Genomic DNA, 27,249 nt, shown 5'->3' with positions numbered 1-27,249 from the left:
AGACTCATGAGTGCTCAAGCCAACTACAAGGCTATTTTTTAAAAGCAAAAAACAAAGCAAAAAACAAAATAAACAAAAAACCTCTGCCACCAAATATAACCAAGGTAAGACAAACCCTCCTCCCTGCCCCCCCCTCCAAAATCCCCACACAGACTTTTGCAGGGGATAAATAGTTCTGCAATAGCGGAGGGAGGATTTGGGGCACACCATTAGTTGTGACCCAATGCCCACTCCCCTGCTGACAACGACTCCTCTGATTTTGATATGGAACCATGATCACACTCACAGCCCCTGATATCTGAGGAAGAACTCCCTGAAAACCAATCTGATGACAATGTTACCAAACACGAGAGGCCTGTCCAGCAAAGAGCTTGAATTTGTCCACCCACTGCCCAAAGCAATGAGGAACTCTCTCCTAAAGATTCTCACTGGAGAAAGCCAAAGATCTAATCCAAGGCCATTCAACACCTTCAAGGAAGAGCACGTGTCCTCTACATTCCCTGAAATGTCCCCTAAAGGCAGAGCTCTGAGAGTCATCCGATCCTGAATGAGGATACAAGGGCTCAGCGGAAGATTGGATTCCATTGGATAACATCTGCTTTCCCTGGGAGCAATTACAGACCCTACAAAAGCAGAGTCTGTGACTTTTTACCTGAATCTGCTGCTTCCAGCAGTCCCCTGTAACACTAAACCATTAGTAACACCAAACCATTAGTAACACCGAACCAGCTTTAGCAATACAGTTGCACACCACAGTGAGTCTCAGGTTTGCACGCTCCCCCTCCCCTCTTTGTATGCATTTGAAGGAAAAACACTTCTGATCACATTTCTAGTAATCCAGAGTTTCCCATTTCATCTGAATACGGAAAACTGTGGTTTATATAGACCATAGTTAGTTAACAAACCAAGGTATCAAATCAAGATCAAAATGGGGTTTGATATTCCAGTTTATTAACTATGGTTTGTACAAACTATAATTTACCAGATTCAGATGAAACAAGAACGTTTGCCAGAAATTTTAAATTTCTTCCGCTTCCATGCAAATTAAGAAGGAAGGGAAGAGTGAATGTGAGGCTAAGGTTCATGTAGGGATGGCGGAGAATTCCACCACGGACTCCAGTGAGGCCAGATTCTAAAGAATCCAGCCCTCTGGAGTCTGTGGTGGAACAGACCACTCACCTCTGCCACCCTGCGAAGTTTGCGCCGGCCGGATCCTACCTGCCGCCAGCCAGGTCCGTCCGCTCGCTCCGCTGCCGTCCACTGCCGGTCTGTGGATGCAAATGACGTCCGGCGTAGCGGACACCATTTGCGTCTCTGCTCTTTTCTGTGATAGGCTACGCAGACGTGACCGGCAGCAGACAGAAGTCCGGCAGTGGACGGACCCAGCCGGTGGTTCTGTGGACTTGCCACAGAGTGGAGCCGGCTGGGGAGGATTCCGGGGGGAGGAACAGATTGTCTCCCCCCACCGCGTACCCCCCCGTGGACTTGGGTGAGTGGGGTTCGTACACCCCTAGGTTCATGCACTTAACAAACCATGACTTGTTGTTATGTGTGAATTGCTTGTCCTGTTTTCACCATCAGTCCTGAAATGGGTGAAATAGTACAACTAGGGATGTATGACCCACCCCCCGTCTGGCCCGGGGGTGGGAGGGGTGCCCACTGTGGGGAAATTTGGGCTTCTTGGGGCCCCATGGAGTCCTCCAGAGCCGTGCCATGCCTGCTGGAGTTGGTGGAGCGGCTCTCTGGCTTCTAAAAAATGTGATACGTTAATGGTGGCTGCCATTAGCCTATCACGGGGAAATTACAGCTGTAAATGGTGTATTTTATGCCATTTGCAGCCATAAAGCACTTACTTTCACCTAAATTGCAGCTGTTTATGGCTGTGTTTAGGTAAAAGTAAGTGCTTTACAGCTGCAAATGGTGTACAATACATCATTTACAGCTGTAACTTTCCTGCAATAAGCTAATGGCAGCCGCCATTAGTGTATTTAGGAACTTGGAGAGCTGCCCCATGGGGAACTCCTCCAGAGCTGGAGGTAAGTCCCGCTGGTCTGCCGTGGACTCCAGAGGTCGGATTCTTTGGAATCTGGCCTCATTTGAGTCCATGGCAGATTTCACCAGCATCCCTAAGTACAACAGAACAAAAGATGGCATCTAAGCAATTACAGACTGCCTTGTCTTGTAAGAGACCCACCTAAATCAGAGACAGAACACCCCAAAACTTTCTTTCTGTTTATGCATGATAGAAGAAGTAGTGAGGACCAGGCTACTATCATTTCTGCTGGGAGGTTCTTCTGCAATGGCAGACTCTTTTGAGAAGGAGCTGTCTTAAAAGATGCTATAAGCCCTATGAGTAAGTCCTTCTGTGGGCTCTTTCCTAGAAGCCAGAGATCCCAACGCTACTCTACCCTTGGAGTCTGCCTGCAGCAGTCTTGCCCAGGAAACAAATGAAGGAGGGCTGCAAAGAAGGGCAGCATGCTTTGCTGCAAGGTATGGTCTTCCCAAGGAGATTGGTGCATCAATGGCATATACACATCAACAGAAAGTATTCTCTCACCACTAGGAAGACTTCTGCAAATGTCTTTGCTGCTACACTGTGAAGGATGTCAGTTGAGGATGAGCCTTTGTTAGTTAAGTGTTTGGTTTTCAATGTTTCAATCCCAAGGAGGTGTTACATAAGCAGAGGATGTCCCATGCAATAGGGGCAGAGGAACATGTTACACAACTCCCAGCAACACTCAGCCCAAACCACACTAATACAGTTTTCAGCAGCAACAATGCCACACCACTGCAGGGATGAGTAAACAAGGCCAAAAAAATGGAGAGGGGGGAGGAGTATCAAATGGGCCTAGAGAATGCGATAAGATCCCTGTGGAGGGGAAGAACCTAGGAAGGCAAAATATGACTACACTTCGCATCACCAGTCAATGCAAGAGGCATATTGGAATGGTGGACATCCATTTTCACATCTCTTTGGCAAGGGATTGGTAGGCCTTTCGGATCCTGGTCCGAGAACGTGACACCCACAGAGAAACTCCATACTGGGCTGGGAGGATCAGGGAGCAGTGTATGACATTTCCTTTCTCAACCTTCTACATATCCTTAGAAAAGCCCGCCTGAAACCTTGAGACCATGAAGGGGGCAGCCACTGAACATACAAAACTAAGAGAGCCCCTTTGGTGCAGATTGGTCAATAAAAGTCTTCAGTCTTACATCTCTGTTAAGAAGAACACAGCTTTTGATTTCATTTACTTGATTTTTTTGCCAAAGCAGCGGGGAAGCAAATATATTCAATATGCATAACAGAATCACTGTCCCTTTCCGAAATGAAAGCCCTTGCGTTGCTCGAGATAAACCCGAGTTGAAGAAACAAGTGTTCTGTCCTCATCTGCCGCATTAGGCCCCAAATGCAGCTTATCTAAACCAATGTCTCTCCTTCCCCCTCATCAATCATCCCATTATTCACACAGAAAACCATGTGAAAATAGTTCTGAACAAACCACTTTGGTACAGATGGGCTAGGTAGTTCATTGCAGAAATCCCCAACCAAATACATTGGCCTAGCCCTGAAGAAACATTAAAGCATTCATTTCAATTGGGCAATATCCCTTCACCTCAAGCTCTTGAAATGCATTGACTGTGAAACTCTTAAAGTCGAAAATTCAGAGCTTCTTACCCTGCACTTCATCTACCAGTGCAACTACAGCCAATCTAGGCAATCATGGTTCTGATGCCAGAACTGAGCAGAGGAGAACAACATTTGAAAGAGCAATTCAAAATCACTACCTTATTTCCTCCTGGGTCTTTCTTAGGGATATACGTGTCTATAAATCTCAATTTCATTCAGGTTCTCAATTTTCCAAGGCTAGGTTCATTCTGTTCCATTTCCACATTGGATCACAACTTTTTTAGTCCACACAACAAGAAAAAGTTGTGTGTATTTTTGTGCACATTTTTTGTCTGCATTTTTTCAAATGTATGCATTTCTGTGCATTTTTTTCAAATGTATGCATTTCTGTGCACTTTTTCAAATGTATGCCTTTTTGCAAGTGGTTTTCCATTGGAAAAAAATGTTTTCTGCACATTTCCCCAAATATACACACTTTGGGGTATGCACTGTTTCAAATGTACAGATTTTTGGTGCACACTTTTTCAATTGTATGCAGCGTGTGTGTGTGTACAGATATGGACATCTAACTGCATTCTGGTTTATGTTCAGGTTCATGAAGTGCAAATTTTGTAAATCCACATTGAAATGCGAACCAAACGAAGATGTCCCTCATCCCTAGTCTCTCTCCGCAACCAACGCCCAATGTTATTTCCATGCTGTCCACATTTTACAAGCCTTCCACACCACACAAACGTTCCTCCCACCCATGAAAGGTGTTGTTTCCCAAATCTAACATACAAACACAGTGGCAGCCAGTATTTGTGGGAGGTGTGCCACAAAATAATGTAACTTCAGTGTGCTGAGCACTATACAGCTCTTTGTGACTTGAGGTGGCTTTGCAAGTTGTCCATTGAGCTGGGGAGCAGGCAGAAGCACAGCACTGGGTAGGCAAATAGGGTGGCGTACCCTCACTCTACATCAAAGGTAGCATTGCAGATGCAACGGAAGTTCTTCAGGAGTGCTATAAACCTTTCCTGCCCCTACCATCCATGCCACTAGATACCCATTTCTGTGCTGTTCAGATCCACATCCTGATGTAACACCCCAGTTCTATTCCTCTTCCAACATTACCTACACAATTCTATGGCAGGATCCTTCATCTAAGGATTGCTCCGCTTTGTAATCACGTCCCTAACAACCAAGTGAATCTGACCCTGTTTTACAAAGCATTACACAGACACTCCCACATACACAACACTGGAATGCCCAGAGGAGTTTGTTAATTGTAGCAAAGAACAACCCAGAGATAAAGCAGGGGAGGGGGGCTGTCCTAGGTGTGTCTCTATCAGTTTTTTTTTTTTTTAAGGTAAAATTAACGAAAAGCCAAACAGTACTTCTGGAATATGTACAAATGTGGTGAATATATATTCCCCCACCCCCTTTGTCTTTTTGATTAAGCTACTAGTTTTTTGTTAGGAAGATTCCAACAGATAGGCACAGTGAAATTCAATAACCAGGAAAGGCAGAGAGGAGAGATCTTATTTCAGATTATCATGGAGTTACTGTGGCTTCTTTGTTGCTTGATGCTGATCTGAGTCCTCTTACATTTGTGCTAGACAAATACATTTGGTTGTCAAAAGTGTGTTTGCATCTTGATGGCTCTATAGAGCATGTGGCGAAAAGTGGAAATACCAAGGCCGCTGAGGCCCTACTGAGAGCTGCAAACTCCACATATGGCACACAGATCTTCCCCCCACCCCACTTTATAGAGTTAGTATGTGCTTGAAAACGGAGCACGGGAAGGAGGAGGTGAGGGAATAATGCAGGGTACGAGGTGGGGATAACAAGCATTAAAACTTTGAAAAAGTGGCAACTTTCTGGAGATTGCTGTAAAGTCATATGGGATGTTCAAGGCACAAGGTCTCACTGAGCATGTAACAGTGGACAAAACTTACACACAGATGTCTTCTGGTTCGTGTCTTTACTCGGCATCAGTTTCACTCCCCGGGACTTCATTTCCATTTGTTTTTTGACTGGAAAAGGAATGCAAGACAAATCAGGAAAAGAAAGGCTACAAGGAAACGATGCCTGTGGGCTTGTAAGCTAAGTTGGAAAAGCTGCGTTCAGGGAACCCAAATTATACATCCAGGATGAATGATGCATCAGCAGAATTCTCCCTATTTGTCCTTCTTCGCTACTCACTAACAATACCTGACCTGTCTCTACCCCCCCCCTCCAAGAACCACTTCAAACGTGTTCAGAAACAGCATGTGGTAGATACATTTCTGGACTGTACAGATCCAGGACACGATTTAGCAACGTTATCAAACACACCCAGGAAGGGGGCGCTCCCACAATAACAAAAAGGCACAAAGGAAACGTTAAAGTTATTGCCCCATTCCAAAGTATACAGTGCATTCAAACATTAAGGACTGAAATACACGTAGCGATAGAAATAAACTGAAGAGGCCAGAAGTATTTGTTCATAATATGCAAGAGCTCCAGTACTGCAGGAAGCAGTACAGTATTGAGCTAAAGCACTAAATGTCCAAGGGAGTTCAATGCAGCGTTGTGATCCTTTATTTCTAGTGAGTGGTTATGGTGGAAGGATGGGGAAAGGGCTTCTTAACCCTTTCCTTTCCTTTCCTTTCCCTTCCCTCTCTCTCTCCCATATTTTCTCTCACGAAATCCCAGTATCTTTCCTGTCTCAGGAGAAAAGCAGCTTGAAGAAGTGTTTTTTGAGCAAAGTAGGGATGTTAGAGAATTCCGCTATGGACTCCAATGAGGCCGGATTCTGAAGAACCCCCGGAGTCCATGGTGGAATGGAGCAACCCCCTCCACCACCCCATGAAATTTCCCCAGGACAGACCCTACGTTTTGTCAGCCTTCCGGTCCGTCCGCTGCCCCTGTCTGTGGCCGCGAATGGCTGCCCCAGTCTGTGGCAGCCATTTCCCTCCCTACTTTAGCCGTGATAGGCAACGTAAGTATTTACGTAGCCTATCACAGCAAAGAGCAGGGATGCAAATAGCGTCCGCTACGCCATTTGCATCCCTGCCTTTTGCTGTGATAGGCTACGTAAATATATACTGAGGACCATTTGCATCCCTGCGTTAGCCGTGATAGGCTACGTATATATTTACTTAGCCTATCACGAAAAGAGCAGGGATGCAAATGGCTTAGCAGCCACCATTTGTGTCCTTGCTCTTTGCTGTGATAGGCTATGTAAATATATAGGTAGCCTATCATGGCTAACGCAGGGACGCCATGTGGCAGTGGACGGAAGTCCGGCTGCAGGCGGGCCCGGCCGGTGGCTCCACGGGCTTGCTGCGGAGCAGAGCTGGCAGGGAGGATTCCGGGGGGGGGGGGGAGGGACGGATCGCCTCCCCCCAGCGGACGGCCCCACTGGAACAGGGTGAGTCATTCGTTCACCCCTAGCAAACAGACAGTAAGAGCAAAAGGGTAAATCAGCCCCTCTGCTCATGATTGCAGCCTCCAATGATGCTTTTCAGTTGTTGTTGTAGTTGTTGTTTTAAAGTTCAGGAGGCCATTCATGTTAAACCATCTCCTATGTTTTGTCTAATTTGGCCCCCCCTTTTTTTGCCTTGAGCTGGCATCTTCTGTCATCTGTCCATTTCTAAGCATAAACCAATTCCTTTAAAAGTTAACAAAAGAAATTGGCTCTGAGCCCCCCGACACATCAGGGCTGGTTTCTTGGAAACTTATCTTTTAGAGTACTCGACATGCAAATCTTCAACCTATTATGTCTGGATAAATGGGTTTTTAGAGCTCACAGGATTAGAAGCCCCTGACATTTGCCTTAATTAGAGAGGAAATTATAACATTAATCTTTCCTTGACTGTTTTGTAAAAAGGCATGATGCAGGCAGGTGTATCTATTTTTAGCAGCTAAGCGGCAATTGTGACAATTATTTTCTTTTCCTTTTTTAAAACTTAGCAACCACCAAGCCACAGGGCCATGGCTCAATTGAAAAAAAAAAATGACTAAAAGGCTTGTATATTAAATGTGAAAAAAAAAAATCATAAAGTTCATAACCTGTGCTTCTTTACTGTAGATTGCTAATGGTGGGTTGCTGGGTCGGTGGAATCCAACCTGAATGAATATATATAAATATTTGTCCTACAGGCAACATGCATGACACACACATGTTGCCTGTTGTTGGGCACGATCCAGCAAAAAGAAAGCAAAATAAAGTTCTGCTGTGCTGAACTGTGCCGAAGCTACTTTAGACTATTCTTTTTTAAAAAATAAAATTTATTACCCACTTTTCATTATAAAAGAATCCTAAATTAGAGTACAATACTAATAAAACACATTAAAATAATACCATCAGATTAGGGGACAGCACGTAACAGATGCATACTGTTCTACAAAGCACAGATTCAAGTCAAAAGCCTGGGTGAACAAGATCTTCCGTTGGTGAGAAGCTTATATGACTGCCAACCCATCTGTCCATTGAGCCCAGTACTGTCTATTTTTTTGTCTGGCATTGACTCTCCAGGGACTCAGACAAAGGTCCTTCCTATCATTGGCCATCAGATCATTTTAACTGAAGATGCCAGGAACCGAACCTGGGACCTTTGCAGGCAAAACATGAGCTCTATTGCTAAGCTATGGCCACCCTGACATGACCTTCCTTCCCACCTCGTCTCCAAGCATAGCCAATGAAGCACTGGTAAACTCCAGGCAAATCCAAGATGGCCACAGACATTTGTGACCTGTCCCTTCCACGCTACTCTTGGCAGCATAGAAAGTAAGTTTGTACTCCAAGTTTTGGGTGAAGACATTTAGGTGACATTCAGGCATGAAATATTCAGCCCCCAGGACAATGAGACAACGGGATTTCTTTTCCAGCCTGAGGTTCAAGGCTCTCCGCCAATTATATTTCTCCTCTTCTCACCTCTACCTTTCCTCCTCTCACCATTCTCTCAGCCAAAGGGTTTCAGCCCCATCTGTTCCACCCAGCCACTCCTGGCTTGGTTTCTACTGCTGTATTCTTGCCTGGTTCTCTCCCTCTTTTATAGCAGTAGCGTTGAGTGCACTCTATAAACTGCTTTTGAAAAGGACAACCGTGTGAGTGGGTTTGAATGTAATGAGAAGCCACTGTGGGAGAATTTCACTGTGGTGTTTCTCATTACCATGGCAGCTGCCATTTTGAATATTCAAGCCGCACTGGGGGCGTGCCGTAAGCTGTCATTACATGTGAAGCCAGTGAGGGTGGGTGGTTGTGGTTCCTGACGAGCCACCCAGAACCCATGGGCTGTTTTAGGATTGTGGGTGGCTTGTCAAACACCCCAGCAACTCACCCTTGCAGTGTTTGCACGTAACAACAAGCTACAGTGTGCCCCCACTGCAGCTTGAATATGCAAAACGGTGGCCATAAGCTCTGTAGGTAAATTCTCCCATGGTGACTTCTTGTTATGTGAGAACCCACCCTGTGTGTGTGTGTGTGTGTGTTTGTGTGTGTGTGAGGGTGGTGGGAGTTCAAGATGGTATGAAGTAGGCATTGCTGCTCCTGAAGTGCCCACAGTCATCCCATTATTGCAACTGGTTGAAACTATGGGGATCTATACACCTCAAGTTTATTGTGCATTCATGGCGGAGAATTCTGCCACAGACTCCAGTGAGGCCGGATTCTTAAGATTTAGATAGACGCCATTTGCGTCCCTGCTTTAGCTGTGATAGGCTATGAAAATATTTTAGGGATGGACGAAAGTCACTTACCTGATCCCGAAGCTTGCTTCGTGGTGGGGGGGAGGCGCTCCATCCCTCACCCTGAAATTCTGGTGGGGGGGAGGCGCCCTGTCCCTCCCCGCTGAAATTCTGGCCGGGGGGGGGGAGGCACCCCATCCCTCCGGCCACAAATCCTCTAGTCCTGCCGGGACACAAATGGCGGCGGCCGTAGCCGCTGCCGTTTGCATCCCTGCAGTCAGCCGTGATAGGCTACGTAAATGTTTACGTAGCCTATCATGGCTGACTTTGAAAAAAAAAAAAGCGCAAATAGCGTTCCCCTTATTTTCACCGTAGTCTACGTAAATGTTTACGTAGACTACACGTGCCAAAATAAGGAACACAAATGGCGACGCCCATGGGCGCCGCCATTTGCATACGTGCTTTTTTTTTCCCCCCAAAGTCAGCCGTCATAGGCTAAGTAAACATTTACGTAGCCTATCACGGTGTTTTTTAAAAATCTAGCCGTGATAGGTTACGTAAATCTTTACGTAGACTATCACGTTTGCTTGTTTGTTTGTTTTTTTTTACTGGGAAATGGTGGCGGCGGAAGCCGGTCGGAAGACCGGCTGCTGCCGCCGCACCACCACCGCCGCACCACTGCTGGAGCCACCGCCGCCAGGGACATTCGACCAAGGTAAGTCCCATCCCGGGGGGGGGGTGGGGGGTTGGCAGACCATTTCTCCACCAATTTTGGGGAGCCGAATGCACTGGCATTCGGCCTCCCCGAGATTCGTGGAGAAATTCTCTGACATCCCTAAAATATTTACGTAGCCTATCACGGCTAGAGCAGCAACGCAAATGGCGTCCCCTACGCAGGACGCCTGTTGCGTCCGCAGCAGCCTGGCTGTGGATCGGCCTGGCCGGTGGCTCCGCGGACACAGAGCTGACCGGGGAGGATTCCAGGGGGGGGAGGAACGGATCACCTCCCCCCCGTCGAGGATTCTGGGGGGAGGATCGAATCGCCTCCCCCCATGCAGACCCCAGCAGAGCAAGGTAAGTGGGGTTTCATACACCCCTAAGATCGCTCACTCACTGAATTGCACGGGTCCATTACATGACATCGTCATTGTCCAGTCATTATTCCACTGTTTCCTCCCACCTATCTCAAGTTTTCCTCAAACGGAAAAAAATGGGGTATTTTTCCAGATATGCACAAATGGAGCGCCATGTCCTCCCCGTGTATTTCTCCCCTAGCATGAAGGAAGCGCTGAGTGTGGTTGTTGGGGCGTGGTCATGATGTCGAAGGTGGTGACAAAGGTCTGATGGGCGTTCAGCCTTCCCGCTCCTGCGCCATTTTGGCTCCTCGCCATTTTCAGCCCGCCTATTCAAAACAGAGCAGCAGAGCAGCAGAGTGGCAGAATGGCAAAGCGGCAGGGGGGGTGGGGGTGGCAGTTTGAAGGAGCAGCAGAGGGGCTGAGCGCCAAAAGCACTGGAGAGGGAGGCGGGGCCTGGGGAGATCGGGGGGGCTGTCCGCGTGTCAGTCCCCATCCACCAGTAATGTGCAAGGGGAGGGAAAGGGGCAGGAACCCAGGAGCAAGTATCGCTGAACCTGGAGCATAACGCCTCTTCACAGAAACATAACGCCATGGGAATGGCCATCTACAGAGAAGGAAGTGCGTGTAGAGAATCAACTGTGATCCTGCATTTAAAACGGAAGTGGAAAGCCCCGATTAAAATGCAGGATTTTAGGCTGGTGTAGAAATCCCTTATAGCTGTTCCTTGGAAGTGGGACTCATCATTAGCAGAGTTGATAATACTGCTCCTTCCCTGCAAGCCCTGTAGCTGGTGTGAGGGGCGCAATGTTGGGTCCAGCTCTGGGGAAGGGGTGAAGCTAGAACTGTGCCAAAATCTGTTCTTTGGTTTCCCAGAAATTTTCTTCCCCTTTGAAAAAGGCTTCCATTGTTCCACCTCATCCTCAGGGCACTTTAGAAACACTTCCTAATTTCTTTTGTGGGTGTTTCTGAGCTCACCTCATCAGTGTGATGTGGCTGAGGTGCTGCCTGTGTTTTTTTTTTCACACACAGCTCAGCTACCCCTTAAGTAAGGGGTAGCAAGAACCCAACACCCATGAGAATGTAACAAAAATGTTCTTATACTCTGAATATATTTAAAGTATTTTTTGTATCAAACTGAATGAGAAAAATGTGGAAGACATTTTCAGCACAGCACTAGTAGGAAAACATTTTTTTGAGAGAAAACATGTTCAGAAATATATATTTTGAGAGAAAATAAAATAGTACATTTAAAATATGTGTTTAAATTAACATTTTAGTGCAGTTTTTTTTTAAACCCAATAACAACAACCTGGGATATTATTGCAGAAACACGACAGTTTATGAATGAACACATGCAAAAGTGATATAGACTGGAAATAAACTGTTTAAACCTGTTTGGGATTACTTCTGAAGTTCTCCTCATCTGAATTTCTTTCTGAATTTTGGAATGGTGAATTAACTGGTTTTGTTTCAGAAGTGGGACTGATGCATTAAGGAATTCTCAAAACAAACAGAAGAGATAGAAAACTTTAGCAAATTGGCCTTCAAATACCTTGGTATTGTGCACTGAAGCCCTTTTGCCTGTGGTTGCCGTCTGACATAAAGTGAAGGCGAAGCCAGTTTTTGCTGCTGATTACAGGGGCAGGAAGATTTGTTCCCGTAAACCTGCAAAAAGGGCGGGGGGGAAACAAGATCAGAAAAGTCAAACTTGGGTGAATATTATAAAAGTGTCCTCTGTGTAGATGGACAGGAAATTCCTCAGAGCAGAAGAAACAAAACAGGAAATGGATCCCAGCCCTGAACTGAAAAGTGATAGCCCAACTGCGGTGGGTTATCTGGTGATGACAGAAAATATACAAAAATGTCTGATAATATTATTTTATCTATGCAGGCTAAGACATATATTAAAAAACAACAACAGAAAAAATACAATACTATTGTACTGTGACATCCAGCAATACCTTTACCAAGCAAAACTAAATGTGTTTCAACTAAAAGTCTTCCTCAATGGTCGAGTTCATTAAAATGGTCTAGTATATAAAAAGTATATAAGATAAGAAGGTGTATATATACACACACATTTTACAGTCCAAGTTCCTCACAACTTTAAACAACATAGGGCACTGCAGTGTCTCCACCTGTGACAGGAAATTCCTATTGTAACAATACCTTTCAAAACTCCACTCAGATTCAGAGAAGCAAATGTCTGTATCTGTTCCTTTGCCCTCAGAAGAGTCCACGTGCGCACACACACACACACACACACACTTGAAATAAACACATAGCAGATTCTCACACAGTGCTAAATCTCCATAGCCTGTCTAGGTAAAAGAGAGGCTATGGAGACAGGCTGTCTCTGTAAAAGACCGAGGAAAGAAATGGTGGTTCAGCTATTAAATAAGGATGGCAAAATGATAACAGAGGACAAAGAAAAGGCAGAGGTGCTCAGTTCCTACTTTGGCTCAGTCTTCTCCCAAAAGAGGGTCTATGACCCCCCTGGCAAAGGTGAAGTACAGGTTGAAGGGGCAGGATTGCAGCTTGAGATCGACAGGCATATGGTCAAGGAACACCTCATTACTTTGAATGAGTTCAGATCTCCAGGGCCAGATGAACTGCATCCCAGAGTAATAAAGGAACTGGCAGAAGAACCCTCAGAACCGCTGTCTATTCTCTTTGAGAAATCCTGGAGGGTGGGTGAAGTGCCAGATGACACTTCACTGTCATCTGGAGGAGGGCTAAAGTTGTCCCTATCTTCAAAAAGGAGGAACCTGGGAACTACAGACCAGTCAGTCTGACATCAGTCCCTGGGAAATGATAAAGGAGGAGATGATAAAGCAATCCAGCTGGAAGCACCTTGAAAACAAGGCAGTGATGACTCGAAGCCAACATGGATTTGTCGCGAACAAGTCCTGCCAGACAAATCTGATCTTATTTTTTGATCAAGTAACCTCCCTTGTGGACTGTGGGAATGCTGTCGACATAATATACCTCGCTCGACTTCAGCAAAGCTTTCGACAAAGTGCCCCATGATATCCTGATGAGCAAACTAGCTCAAAGTGGGCCAGATGAAACAACGATCCGGTGGATCCACAGTTGGCTACAGAATCAGACTCAAAGAGTGCTTATAAATGGGATCTTCTCAAACGGGGGAGAGGTAATGAGCAGGGTACCGCAGGGCTCAGTCCTGGGCTCAGTGCTCTTCGACATTTTTATTAATGACTTGAAGGAGGAGGTGCAGGGAATGCTGATCAAATTTGCAGATGACACAAAATTGGGTGGAATAGCTAATACCTTGGAAGACAGAAACAAAATTCAAAGTGATCTTGATAGACTGGAGTGCTGGGCAGAAAACAACAGAATGACATTTAATAGGGATAAATGACATGTTCTGCACCTAGGAAAAAGAAACCAAATGCACAGTTACAAGATGGAGGATATATGGCTCAACAACACTACAAGCGAGAAGGATCTTGGCATTGTTGTAGATCGCAAGCTGAATATGAGCCAACAATGTGACGTGGCTGCAAAAAAGGCAAATGCTCTTTGGGCTGCATTAATAGAAGCATAGATTCCAAATCCTGGGAAGTACTAGTTCCCCTCTACTCAGCACTGGTTAGGCCTCATCTGGAGTACTGTGTCCAGTTCTGGGCGCCACACTTTAAGAAGGATGCAGACAAGCTGAAGAGCATTCAGAGGAGGGCAACAAAGATGATCAGGGGACTGGAAACAAAGCCGTATGAGGAGTGACTGAAAGAATTGGGCATGTTTGGCCTTGAGAAGAGAAGACTGAGGGGAGATATGATAGCGCTCTTCAAATACTTGAAAGGTTGTCACAGAGAGGAAGGCCAGGATCTCTTCTCGATCATCCCAGAGTGCAGGACACGGAATAATGGGCTCAAGCGACACGAAGATTCAGATTCCGGCTGAACATCAGGAAAGACTTCCTGACTGTCAGAGCAATATGACAATGGAACCCATGACCTAGGGAGGTGGTGGGCTCCCCCACACTGGAGGCATTCAAGACGAGGCTGGACAGCCATCTGTCAGGGATGCTCTGACCTGGATTCCTGCATTGAGCAGGGGCTGGACTCAATGGCCTTGTAGGCCCCTTCCAACCCTACTATGCTATGATTCTATGATTCTACTATTCTATGATTCTAGGTCTGAGTGAAGTGAAAATGCCCCCCTTTCACACTCCAGTTCACAGAATTTCGAGGGCAGGGAGGCGGAGCCTGAATCCAATCCTGAAATGTAGGAATGAACTGCTCAACAGCAGTACTGTTCTTAAAGGTGGTTACTTCGATCAATCAAGTTCAGGTTCCTCTTGAGCAAGAAAAATAAAATCTAATAAAATCTCCCCAGAGAGGCCACAAAAAAGCAGCCAGACGTTCTCCGTGGATCTGTTTGGGAGCACTGATACGGCAGTGGAATTTCCATACAATATTAATCATCCTATTAACAATCCAATTAAATAGGAAATCATCCCACTCTCTAGACATAATTCAGTATTATATGTTTCCCAAAAATTAAATTTCAGAGGGAAATTTGTGTTTGGGGGAGATTAATCATAATGGGGAAACTCTTGGCCAAGTCATCTTGGATTCCGTCAGAAACAAATGTTTACCTAATAGTCACAAGCGCCCTTGAAAATTGGGGTATATGAGAGCAAAATTAATGGCCTTAAGTAGAACAGTGCAAACAACATTAACATGATAAGAGCTATTACAGAATCCAATTACTTTTAACCAAAGTCCATTTCAGACATTTTATTAGAGACAGTGTCACATTAGTTATATTCCATTTGTATTCTAAGACCAATTCTGCTTTGCAAGAATAGGGTAAAAAAAGATGATGATAATGACAAGAAACCCCATACATTATTCCCTTGAAGAGACTGTGGTTTTCAGCGCCGTTTCACAAGAACAAAACCCAAATCAATATGCAACCAATTCCACATAGCAGCACAATTCAGTAGAGATACAACTGAGATAATAGCCCAGTTCTGTAGTTAAACTGACACATGGAGGACTGAAAAGTGAAGGGGAGAAAGACTATGCCTCTTAGCACTGCCCCCAGCATCACTGCCCGGCCCTGAATATCCCCAGCCCTGCCCCTCTGACTTCCATTCATTAAAAGATCTGCAGCTGGCTGTAGGTTCCTCCACATGATCAAGAGGTCTCATTGTGTGTTGAGGGCCAAACCACCTGGTGTGTTTGCAGTCAAACAAAGAAGTCGATCTCTTAGTAAATAGCCTTTATTATGTGAATCAGTCAGATCAACCGCACTTCAGGTTACAGGCTTCCTCAGTCTCCAGCAGCCTAAAGCTAAGATCTCTAATTAGCTTTGCACAATACTACATTGACTATCCTAAGATCCTTTTGATGGATGCACAATTGCTATGAAAGTTGCAACGAAACTGGTGCCTGCCCACAGTATTAAACCTGAGTGGCTTTTCCAGTCCTGCCCACAAGGAGGGTCTTCCCCTAGGGACCTCTTTTGATGGGCTAACCTTGTAGAACACCTTACTTCCCAAAGGTGCTCCTCTCTCTTGACCTGACATCTGATCCTGGCTTCCATCACTCCCAGCTCTTCCCTTCCCATAAGATCTTGTATTCCCAGAGATGGAGAAGTTCCTGTTTGGCTTCGACCCAACTGATTAATGGGCATCTGGAGAGATCCTTCCCTTCCACTGTCTCACTGTTCTGTATCCTGAAACCTTGGTAATTCCCCCACCGCTTCACCCTCTTCCTCATTAGACTCTGAGTCGGTCCCCACACCCTCTCGAGATGTGTCTGCAGAAGAGCTGGGCCCAATCCTTACATTGTGCAGGGATTCCAGTTCAGTGGAGGAGCCTACACAAGTACACAAGTACCCGCCCCCTTCATACATTAGCCCATGGGTAAAAAAAATGCTCACCAAGCCATTTCTGGCAGCCCAGCAAACACCCCTGCATCTGCCCCTGCCGCAGCACTTCCTTTCCCAGTTCTTTCATCAGAGATTGGAGATATGCCAAGGGGACCCTTCCCTTATCTTTGATCTCTGATGAGAGATTGGAGATAAGCAGCAATCGCATCAGGGGTGCTGGGGTGGCAAGGAGGCTGCAGTTTTCTCCCTTCCCCTGTTATCCCAAAGCAGCCTACATGTCTCTTGCCCTTTAAGAGTTCTAGGTCATGGAATAGACCATGGGTTGGATCGTCATTTAGTCCTATCTAGACCCGTCCCATTGAAGTAATGACTAACGTAATTCCCAATTATTTCAGTGGCTCTACTCCAAGTATAACTAAATCTGGATCCAGCCCCACAAGAACTGGGTCAACAGTATGACAATTGAATGTGCCCCACAATGTAATCCAGCCCAAACTGATGCCCTCCAGATGTTTTGTACTACATCTTCCATCAGCCCTAGCCAGCATTACCAATTAGGGGTGTACGGAACCCTGCTTACCTGGCTCTGCCGGGTTCCACAGGTGGGGGGAGGCGATCCGTTCCTCTCCCTGGAATCCTGCCCGGCCAGCTCCACTCCGCTCCGTGGCCAGGCTGCGGAGCCACCGGCCGGGCCAACCCACAGTGGGGCCTCCAGCCGCTGCCGGACTGGTGCGGATGCAAATGGTGTCCTGCGTAGGGAACACCATTTGTGTCCCAACGCAAGCCTGTGATAGGCTACATAAATATTTACGTAGCCTATCATGGCTAAAGCAGGGACGCAAACGGCGTCCTGTATGCCATTTGCGTTCCCGCTTTAGCCGTGATAGGCTACGTAAATATTTACGTCGCCTATCATGGCTAAAGCAGGGACGCAAACGGCGTCCTGTACGCCATTTGCGTTCCCACTTTAGCCGTGATAGTCTACGTAAATATTTACGTCGCCTATCATGGCTAAAGCAGGGATGCAAACGGCGTCCTGTACGCCATTTGCGTTCCCGCTTTACCCGTGATAGGCTACGTAAATATTTACATAGCCTATCACGGCTAAAGTGGGAACGCAAATGGCGTAAGGGACGCCATTTGCATCCCTGCTTTAGCCGTGATAGGCTATGTAAATATATACGTAGGCTATCACGGGCCGGCGTAGGGATGCAAATGGCGGCCACTACGATGGCCGCCATTTGCGGCCATAGCAGCCCAGTAGCGGCCGGAGCTGCCGCCGCTGCCACCGCTTGAGCCGCAGCCAGGTAGGCTCCGTCTCATGGGGCTTTTGCGGGGTGGAGGGGTGGGGGGCTCCGTTCCGCCACGGATTCCAGGGGGCCAAATTCACTGGAATTCACCCCCCTGGGATCCGTGGCAGAATTCTCTAACATCCCAATTACCAGTGGTCAGAAATCCTGGGAGCTGGATTCTAAAACATCTGGAGGGAACCAGGTTGGGGAAGGCTGATGCGATAATTTCCTCTCTCCCTTTTAAATTTTTTTTAAAGAAAGGAAAGACAAAAAGGATCAGTAAATATTATTCCTCTTGTTCTTCCCTTTACCATTTTCATGTCATAATGCAAGTTTGCATTCCACCCCACCCCCAGCATGACATAAAGAGACTTTAAGGCATTACATTGCCTCCCCCCTCTGGAACCGATGCTGTGTAAATGGGGCTTCATTAATGGGATGTGGCTGGGGGGAATGTAAGAATAATAACAGAAGAACTTGCCTTTTAATTAGTCTAATTGCTTAGAAAGCAATATCCAGCGGACATGCATCTGTGCTGATTTCAGAACCTCATATTAAGCAGTCCCAGGGGGATAAATTAATACAGGATGGATAAGGAATATTTGTGGTGGTGGCGGCCATCTATTGATCTGCCTTGAAAACCATGTATGTTGGGAAACAAAGGCCAGAAAACTTAGTTGTATGACTACAGACTAGGCAAGTTTACATTACACTTTGGTTTCTAATCTGGTCTAGGGATGTCAGAGAATTCCGCCATGGATCTCAATGAGGCCGAATGCCAGTGCATTTGGCCCCCCGAAATCTGTGGCGGAACGGCCTGCCCCCCCGCCCCCCCGTGGATTCCCTCTGGGACGAGACTTACCCGGGGTGGATCTTCCGGGCGGCGGCAGCTCCGGCGGCGGTAGCTCCGGCGGCAGCAGTGGCGGCTGTGGCAGTGGTGGCGGCAGGCGGTCTTCCAACTGGCTGCCACCACCGCCACTTCCAGGCTTGTGAAAAAAGCAAAGACGTGATAGGCTACGTAAATCTTTACGTAGCCTATCATGGCTAGGTTTAAAAAAAAAGAAAAAAAAGACGTGATAGGCTACGTAAATCTTTACGTAGCCTATCATGGTTGGGGTTGGGTTTAAAACAACAACAATGTGTACGCAAATGGCGGCGGCTATGGCCACCGCAATTTGCGTTCCTTCTTTTTACCGTCTTAATCTACGTAAATATTTACGTAGACTATGACGGCGAAAATAAAGGGGAATGCAAATAGCTTAGTGGGCGCTATTTGCGTCCCCTTTTGATTCGCCGTTTTAGCCTATGTAAAGATTTACGTAGGCTAAAACGGTGAATGAAAAAGGGACGCAAATTCGGCTGCAGACGGCTCTGGCCTGGCCGGGTGCTCCGCGGAGCTGCTGCGGAGCACAGCCGGCCATTTGAGGATTCCGGGGGGAGGAACGGAGCGCCTCCCCCCCGGCCAGGATTTCAGGGGGAGGGATGGAACGCTTCTTCCCCCCACCATCAACATAATCCGTGAAAGGTAAGTCACTTTCGTACATCCCTAATCTGGTCACATGCTCTGTTTTCTTAATGACTCTTTTTTCCATGTGCACAACATTTGAAATTATGTTGGAATACCGTGTACAGTTCTGGTCAGCACACCTAAAATATCTATATACTGTAGACTTGGAAAAACATAGACAAGGGCAACTAAAATGATCAAGGGGCTAGAGCAACTCCCCTATGAGGGATCGTTACAACAACTGGGATTGTTTAACTTGAAGAAAAGGCGAGTAAGGGGAGACATGATAGAGGTGTACAAAATCATGCATGGTGTGGAGCAAGTGGACAGGGAGACATTTATCTCCCCCTCTCATAATATTAGAACCCAATGGAGTCATCCCATGAAGCTGATTGATGGAAAATTCAGGACAGATAAAAGAAAGTCCTTCACACAGCGCATTGTTAACAATGGAATTCATCGCCACAAGATGTAGCGATGGCCACCAATTTGGATGGCTTTAAAAGGGGATTGGAGAAATTCATGGAGGAGAAGGCTATCAATGGCTACTGGTCCTGACGGCTATGCGCTACCTCCAATACCAGAGGCAGGATGTCTATACACCAGTTGCTGGGGAACATGGGTGGGAGGGTGCTGTTGCACTCATGTCCTGCTTGTGGGTTTCCTGTGGACAGCTGGTTGGCCACTGTGTAAACAGAATGCTGGACTAGATGGACTCTTGGTCTGATCCAGTATGGCTCTTCTTATGTTCTTATTTGTTGCTATTTATTTACCAGAGGGTCAGTGAAAAAACAAACCACACGTGTGGCAAGATAAGGATGTAAACAGATGAAAACAAGGGTGGGGGAACCACTTGTAGCATCACCATACACTGGATGTAAAACATCATTAGCATGGCTAAAAATAATTTGAAAATCATAAATAACGATTATGACCCACAACATCTTTCAGGGGTAAGTGTTCCTGTAGTATGTTCCAGCCACATCTTCTTTCAGGATACTTCATGCAATGTCCCCTCCCCTCTCCCACCATTTTCTGTCCCCCACCCCAAACAGCCAGTTAGCATTCCATGTGCACTGAGCATGCACAGCATGCTTTGGACTGTTTAGGGTTTTCTGCTCTCTTAGGTTCCCCCACCCAAATATTTGTTAGTACGTCTTCAAACCTAGGGTTTCCCTCAAGAATGCTGGTACCTTCCTCTTGTGGGCTTGTGAAGGTTTGAGGCCTACAGAGGCAAGGAAAGGAAAAAGGTAAGACCTAGAGGCCTGGAATTTTTTTGTCAGGAGGGGTTATCCCCAAGAAGAGTGGTTTCATTTCCCTGGTTAAGTTTCAGTTTAATTTCCCCAGTTAAGTTTCATTTCTTCAGGGTTGAAACGGTACTTTTGGTTTTGAGGGAGGAGGGTATATAAAGAGAGTAAGAGAGCCAGTAGGGAGAGTCGGGGAGACCAGAGCCTGAAGAGGGAGCACAAAGAAGCAGCCCGGAGAAGTCTAAGTACGGCTAGTGTAAAGGAACTTGTCTTTTGCAACTTTTATTTTCTCTTATGGCCGTTGTGTGAACACCTTTAGTTGTAATTTGCTTGATTTAATTTACCAGTAAACTGTTGTGGTTCAACCCCGTGTCTAGAGTTTCAATCACCCCCAGGATATTAGGAAGGGGAATATAAAAGAAGGCAGGTGGGACTCTTAAGGAGACAAGAGATCCTTAAGGAGTTGCTCAGGGGATCCTGGTCAATGGTGCAACCCTGACCCTGCTGCTGGTACCATTTTGGCTATATAACGACTGACCCTTGGACAACTGAGTTCACTGTTATATATATGGTGAAATGGTAGACACCTCTGCCTTCCTGAGCCAGGCTGGATCCAGAGTCTCTGGGTATAGGCCTGCACAACCTGTGACTTAAGAAGATGAAAGAAGAACACACAGCATTATGTGGTGATCCATCAGGGGATCAAGAGTCGGCTTGTTTTTTGCTGCTTATCTGAAAGAGTAATAACAAGGGGCAGGGGGAATTAACAACTCACAATTCATGGCTGGTGGGCTGTGCAGGGTTTGTCCTCACCTGCCCTGTTCTGTCATTCTACGGAGGTATAATCCTGATTGCTCTACTAGCAGGTTGTAGGAAGGGCCAGGCTCCAGGCAGTCAGGTCCTGGGTCCTCTGGCCACTTTCCCTTGGAGATAATCTCTTGAGGGCCCCATGTCAGCACTGGGTGGGGCCAGAGCCTCTGGGCCTTCTCTGTTACTCTCTTAAGATTATCACCACCCCTCACTTTTCTCTCTCTTTTTCTCCCCTAAGAATCTCAGGAGATTCAGAGCAAGAACAGTGTGGGGAAGTGATAATCTTAAGAGAAGGAGGTAGGATGCTAATGCCATTCCTCTCTTCGCCATCTGCATGAAAGTAGGCTGAGGGTCACGTGCAATTCAGCCAGAGCTGCGGGTTGTCTACTCCTGATCTATATCTTGCTTTTAAAAATTCTAAGGCGGCTCACACAACATGATAAAAGAACAAGAATAAGAACTAAGAACAGCCAGACAGCAGACCACGTAAAAGCACATCAACAGAAAATAAGGAGAGATCAATGATAACAAATCTTCCTAAATAATGACATTCTCAGAGTGTGGGATTGTGGTAGGTGAATTGCATGTTGGGAGTTGTAGTAGAGGCTGGATGGAAAGAAGTGGGGAGGAAGAAGAAGTGAAAGGGAGTAGGACTGCAGAGGGAGACTGCTTGAGCTTCAGTTTTAGAAAAAGGCCTAGTGAAGGCCTAGAGTAAAGAAGCATTCAAATACCTGTCCCTGGTGTCTTGGGATTCTTGCAATACAACACAGAGCCTGTTTAAAAAACAGGGAGAGGGTTTGGCAGACCTCCCTCTGTCTAAAGAGCTTCAATATCAGGGAGTTTACCCTGTCCCAAGCCAACATCCAGAGCATATCCACAACGGTCTTTTGGGCTTCTACTTTTCATCAGCTCTTCTTGCCTCCAAGTTCATCCCACCCTGTCCTCCATCTCAACCATTTCTTCTGTTGTGTGCCCCGGCCTATTCATGGTGCAGAATAGACATGCCATGAAAACTTAGCTTCATGAAAAATGCATAGCACGGTTGTACGTGTGTATGAGAGTGTGTAAAGAGTTTGAAGGGAATGCAAAAGCATTTCAATACACGGAGCCAAATTCCTCAAGAGGGGAGGGACCAGGAAATTCACATGGTTAGGCTGTCCCTGGATAGTTGCCTAAAGCAACATTGGAAATGCATTCAGAGGTTCCTCTCACAGGTGAAGTCTCTGAGGAATGGGGGAAGTCAAACAGACAGATGAGACGTGATAAATTTCTCAGGTGGTTTTCACACATCCTTAGGCAAGCCAGAGGGTCCCATTCTCCCTCCTGAATAGTGAGTTTGGCTGTGGTTGAACACCAGTCCCTCCACTCAGGCAAATGCAACCCACATACGCAGTGGAAATATCTAATGATTCCAGTTCAAAGAGTATGAGTTCATCATCGAGGCAAAATATCCATCCCAGCCCCAGCTGAAGTGGAGAAGGAGGCAATGACAGACACCACTCTAATATAGCCTCAGTGCACGCCATCACTGTACAAATAATAATAAGAAACTTCAATAAGTCCATTGGCAGATAAATACATTTTCTTCCACTAGAAGGCTGCAATTTCCATAGGGCTAAAATAATTGCTATGAAACTTTCATATCTAACGGAGACGGAGTTATTTAATTACAGGTAAGAGCACATGGAATGGAAGCAGCTGCTTAATTCAAGGGTCTCCTTGAGGTGGGAGGCGTGTGGGTAGACTCTTTTCCTAAAATGTTCTGTGTAATACAACAAGTCTCCAGTGTGACGGGGTGGTGGTGGTGGTGAACGCTTCCAGCCTCGGAACAGAAGAACGGGACATCGGAAGAGACATGGTGCTACTGACACTCCATGTCTTCCTTCCTTGTCATGTGTACAATAACACAATGGTTACGTTCACACAAAATGATAGGCCAGAAATCTGGAGAATCCTGGCTTATCATTCTAGAGTAAGTGTGCTGATGCATGCTACCTAATTGCTCCCACTTCAGTATCGGCTTCAGTAGCCAGAAATTCACCAGGAGGAAAATGCCTCAGGTTATGCCTGAACCAGGACTCCTGGTTTGTGGCTCCCTTAACAAGGAAGACTCTGAAGTCAGGGTTTGAAGTTGCTTTAGGATTCCTGGCTTGTTTGGGAGAGACAAGCGAGGAGTCAAGTTCAGATCAACACAATGTTTGTTCCTCCTGGTTAGTCCCTGGTTATTGAAGCCACTCTCACTGGTGGGAGAAGCCAAGCATGAGCAATCGGGCAGCATGCGCCAGCATGCTTGCTAAGGAACCATAAGCCAGGATTCTGCAGAAACCTGTTTGGCCACTGGGGCCGCCCCTGTCCATTTTCCTTCTGATTTCCCTCCTACCTATGTCATTTGAATTGCCTTGTGGGAATTGGTATAGCTAAACATCAAAACCTAGTTCAGAATGCCAACAAACTTGTTATATGGGGATCATAATACTGGCCTGCCCAGGGCTTGATTTGTGCCAAGGCTACCTGCAGCTTAGCTCCCATACCTGTAGGGATGGCCGTGAATTTCTCCACGAATCTTGGGGAGGCCGAATGCCAACGCATTCGGCCCCCCGAAATTGTTGGTGAAATTCTCCGCCCCCCGCCCCCCCCGGGATGGGACTTACCTCATGCGAATGTCCCTCTCGGCGGCGGGTCCCGGCGGCGTTTCGGCAGCATTTCGTCGGGGGCGGGGGCCAGTCTTCCGACCGGCTGCCGCCGCCGCCATTACAAAGTAAAGTAAAAAAACAACAACACCCGTGATAGGCTACATAACCATTAATGTAGCCTATCATGGCTAGATTTCCAAAGTCAGCCGTGATAGGCTACGTTAAGCATTACGTAGCCTATCACAGGTGACTTTGGGGGAAAAAAAAAAGCGCGTACGCAAATAGCGGCGCCCATGGCCGCCGCCATTTGCGTTCCTTATTTTGGCACATGTAGTCTACGTAAACATTTACATAGACTATGGTGAAAATAAGGGCAACACTATTTGCATTGCCCTTATTTTCGCCGTAGTCTACGTAAATCTTTACGTAGATTACCTGGGCCCAAATAAAGAATGCAAATGGCGGTGCCCATGGGTGCCGCCATTTGCGTATGCGCTTTTTTTTTCTTTCAAAGTCCCCCATGATAGGCTACGTAACGATTAACGTAGCCTATCACAGCTGACTTTGGAAATCTAGCCGTGATAGGCTACATTAATCATTACGTAGCCTATCACGGGTGGTTTTTTTTTTCCTATTCACTTTTTATTTCGCGGCCGGGGAGACAGGGCCCTTCTCCCCGGCCTGAATTTCGGCCGGGTGAGGTGGGGCACCTCCCCCCCGGCCTGAATTTCAGCTGGGCGAGGCGGGGCACCTCCCCCCCGGCCTGAACTTCGGGGGGAGAACCGAAGCGCCTCCCCCCCACCGCGAAGCAAGCTGCGGGACCAGGTAAGTGACTTTCGTACATCACTACATACCTGTCCCTCCATCCTGCAGTCCTAGGGCTCAACCTTGGAATGTGTGAAGTAAGAAGAGATTAAAGGGCCCCTAAGCATATGCAGAATGCATTTCTCTCACTATTGAGTAACTACAGATGCTGCCCAAACATCCGGCATTAGCAGAGAGACCTTCCAGATAAGAAGGTGCTATTTCCTTCTTTCTTTCTTTCTTTCTTTCTTTCTTTCTTTCTTTCTTTCTTTCTTTCTTTTGAAATTGAAAAGTGGGCCTACTTTGCAGGTTTGTTGGAAGGAGGATTGTGATAATGTATGCAAAGTGCTTTGAGAATGTATACTGTATAATATCAATTTATCATCATGATTATCACCACTACTCTTATATGTCATGTGTGGTATGTTTTATTAGCTGTAGTCACCTGCCATGAGTTTAAATGTTGGTTCTGGAAACCTGTATTTCAGGCCAAAATCGACCCTGCCCACCCCCACAAAAAAATCTTTCCTCATCCCACCCTCAAATCCCAGAACCTTCAGCTTTGTAGTTCATTACCCAAACACATCATAGAATCATAGAACAGAGGGTTGGAAGGGGCCTACAAGGCAAGTCCAACCCCTTGCTCAATGCAGGAATCCAAGTCAGAGCATCCCCGACAGATGGCTGTCCAGCCTCGTCTTGAACGCCTCCAGTGTGGGAGAGCCCACCGCCTCCCTAGGTAATCTTCAGCCCAAGAAATCTTGTGCTTCAAAGATTCATGTTTGGGCTCAAAGGTGTTTGACATTTTTTCCCTCACTAGTCCAATGCTCTGAGCGATCTCTCTGTCCTTCCCCCCTCCCTGAGAGCACTTAATTTAGAATGGATATTGAACTTCCACAAGTGAGTAATGATTATTGATTCTTAGTTTAATCTTAATAGCTGGCTAGTCATCCAAACCGTTGGGGATTTCCAATTAGTATATCACTATCCTCAGGAAGCTGAAGATGGACTCAGGTGATTCATTCCCTAATAAGCCCAACACCTCCTTCTCCCTGCAAATAATAAGAGGTGAAGTGTTTTAAAGTGTTTTTTTTAAAAAGTGTTTTTTTAAAGTGTGAAATTAAAAGTTAAAAAAAAAAAACGCCCCCGTGATAGGCTACGTGACGATTAACGTAGCCTATCATGGCTAGATTTGCAAAATACCATGATAAGCTACGTAAATCATCACGTAGCCTATCACGGGTGACTTAAAAAAAAAAAAAAGCGCGTATGGATAATGGCGGCCCCCATAGGGAGCCGCCATTCCCGTTCCTTATTTGGTCGCTGTAGTCTACGTAAAGATTATGTAGACTACGGCGAAAATAAGGGCAACGCTACTTGCGTTGCCCTTATTTTCGCCGTAGTCTACGTAAAGATTTATGTAGACTACAGCGACCAAATAAGGAACGCAAATGGCGGCTCCCTATGGGGGCCGCCATTTGCGTATGCGCTTTTTTTTTTTCAAAGTCACCCGTGATAGGCTACATGACGATTTACGTAGCCTATCGCGGCTGACTTTGCAGATCTAGCCGTGATAGGCTACGTTAATCGTTATGTAGCCTATCACGGGGGCGTTTTTTTTTAAAAAACTTGTAATTTCGCGGCCGGGCGAGGCGAGGTGCCTCCTCCCCGGCCTGAATTTCGGCCGGGCGAGGCGGAAAGCCTCCCCCCCGGCCTGAATTTCGGCCGGGCGAGGCGGGAAGCCTCCCCCCCCGGCCTGAACTTCGCGGGGGGAGCAGCGAAGCGCCTCCCCCCCACCGTGAAAAGCTGCGAGACCAGGGAAGTGACTTTCGTGCACCCCTATTCAGTGGATAATCCATGGGTGGTCAACCCTTTTATTCATAAATTGGCCTTGGGCAGATGTCCACATCTCTTTAGACTCAATTTTGTAGCTGAAAAAATGGGTTTGGCACAGTGGAACTGAAACCCAGAGTCTGGCAATAGTTCCCTATTACTTGCACCACTGGGAATGCTGATTGGAGGATGGAACTGCAGGAGGGTCATCCTAGGAGATGCCTTCTGGTCCTGGGAATCAGGTGACTCTGGAGAGCCAATCACTGCCTACTATAAAGCCCCTCAGATTTGACTTGACAGGAATCTGACTTGGTTTCCTGCATTGAGCAGCGGGTTCGACTCGATGGCCTTGTAGGCCCCTTCCAACCCTACTATTCTATGAGTCTAGATCAGCTGCACTCCCTCCTCCTGAGCAACCGTTGGTTTGAAATTACCTGCCTGGCAGTTGCTCTTCTGCTCCCAATGATGGCCAATGATGGCCATCTCCTAAGACTGGAACATCTGAGAATTTGAATACTAGTTGTTTTAACCATAATGTGTTATCACAGCTATGGATAAAACAAAGTACATGGGTGAGCTTTTGGCACATTCCCCAATTTCGTGTAAGCCAATTTGAATAAAAGGCAGAGCTTTTCATTTCAGCTTCATGTCCGTAGTCCTTATTGTCTAATCGGAGCTTTTTAAAAACAACAATATGTTCCCATGTATCAAGTAGGGCAGGGATGGGGAACATGAGGCCATCCAGTTGTTGTTGGACTCCATTATCCCTGACCATTGGCCATGCTGGATGGGGCTGATGGGAGCTGGACTCCAACAACATCTGGAAGGCCACAAGTTTTCCACCCCTGAAGTAGAGGGAGCTTTGCAATCATACAGCCTGAAGGCCAGTGTGGTATAGTGGT

General features: G+C 46.5%; 1 protein-coding gene across 2 annotated transcripts in view; it reads right to left on the bottom strand.

Moving 5' to 3' along the window:
• Positions 1 to 27,249, bottom strand: part of CSMD2 (CUB and Sushi multiple domains 2) — a 916,430-nt gene that overhangs the window by 385,915 nt on the left and 503,266 nt on the right. For both annotated transcript variants that reach the window (XM_084814421.1, XM_084814422.1), the window contains exons 6-7: positions 11,909 to 12,021; positions 5,566 to 5,643 (exon numbers count right to left, since the gene is read on the bottom strand). In XM_084814421.1, the coding sequence (XP_084670547.1) occupies positions 5,566 to 5,643; positions 11,909 to 12,021 (191 nt within the window). The remainder of the gene's footprint in view (positions 1 to 5,565; positions 5,644 to 11,908; positions 12,022 to 27,249) is intronic.

The sequence above is a fragment of the Heloderma suspectum genome, chromosome 10 (assembly GCF_057233095.1).
Source record: "Heloderma suspectum isolate Gila_16-S chromosome 10, 16-S_ref, whole genome shotgun sequence".
Classification (NCBI taxonomy): domain Eukaryota; kingdom Metazoa; phylum Chordata; class Lepidosauria; order Squamata; family Helodermatidae; genus Heloderma; species Heloderma suspectum.
This window is presented reverse-complemented; position numbering and strand designations above follow the sequence as displayed.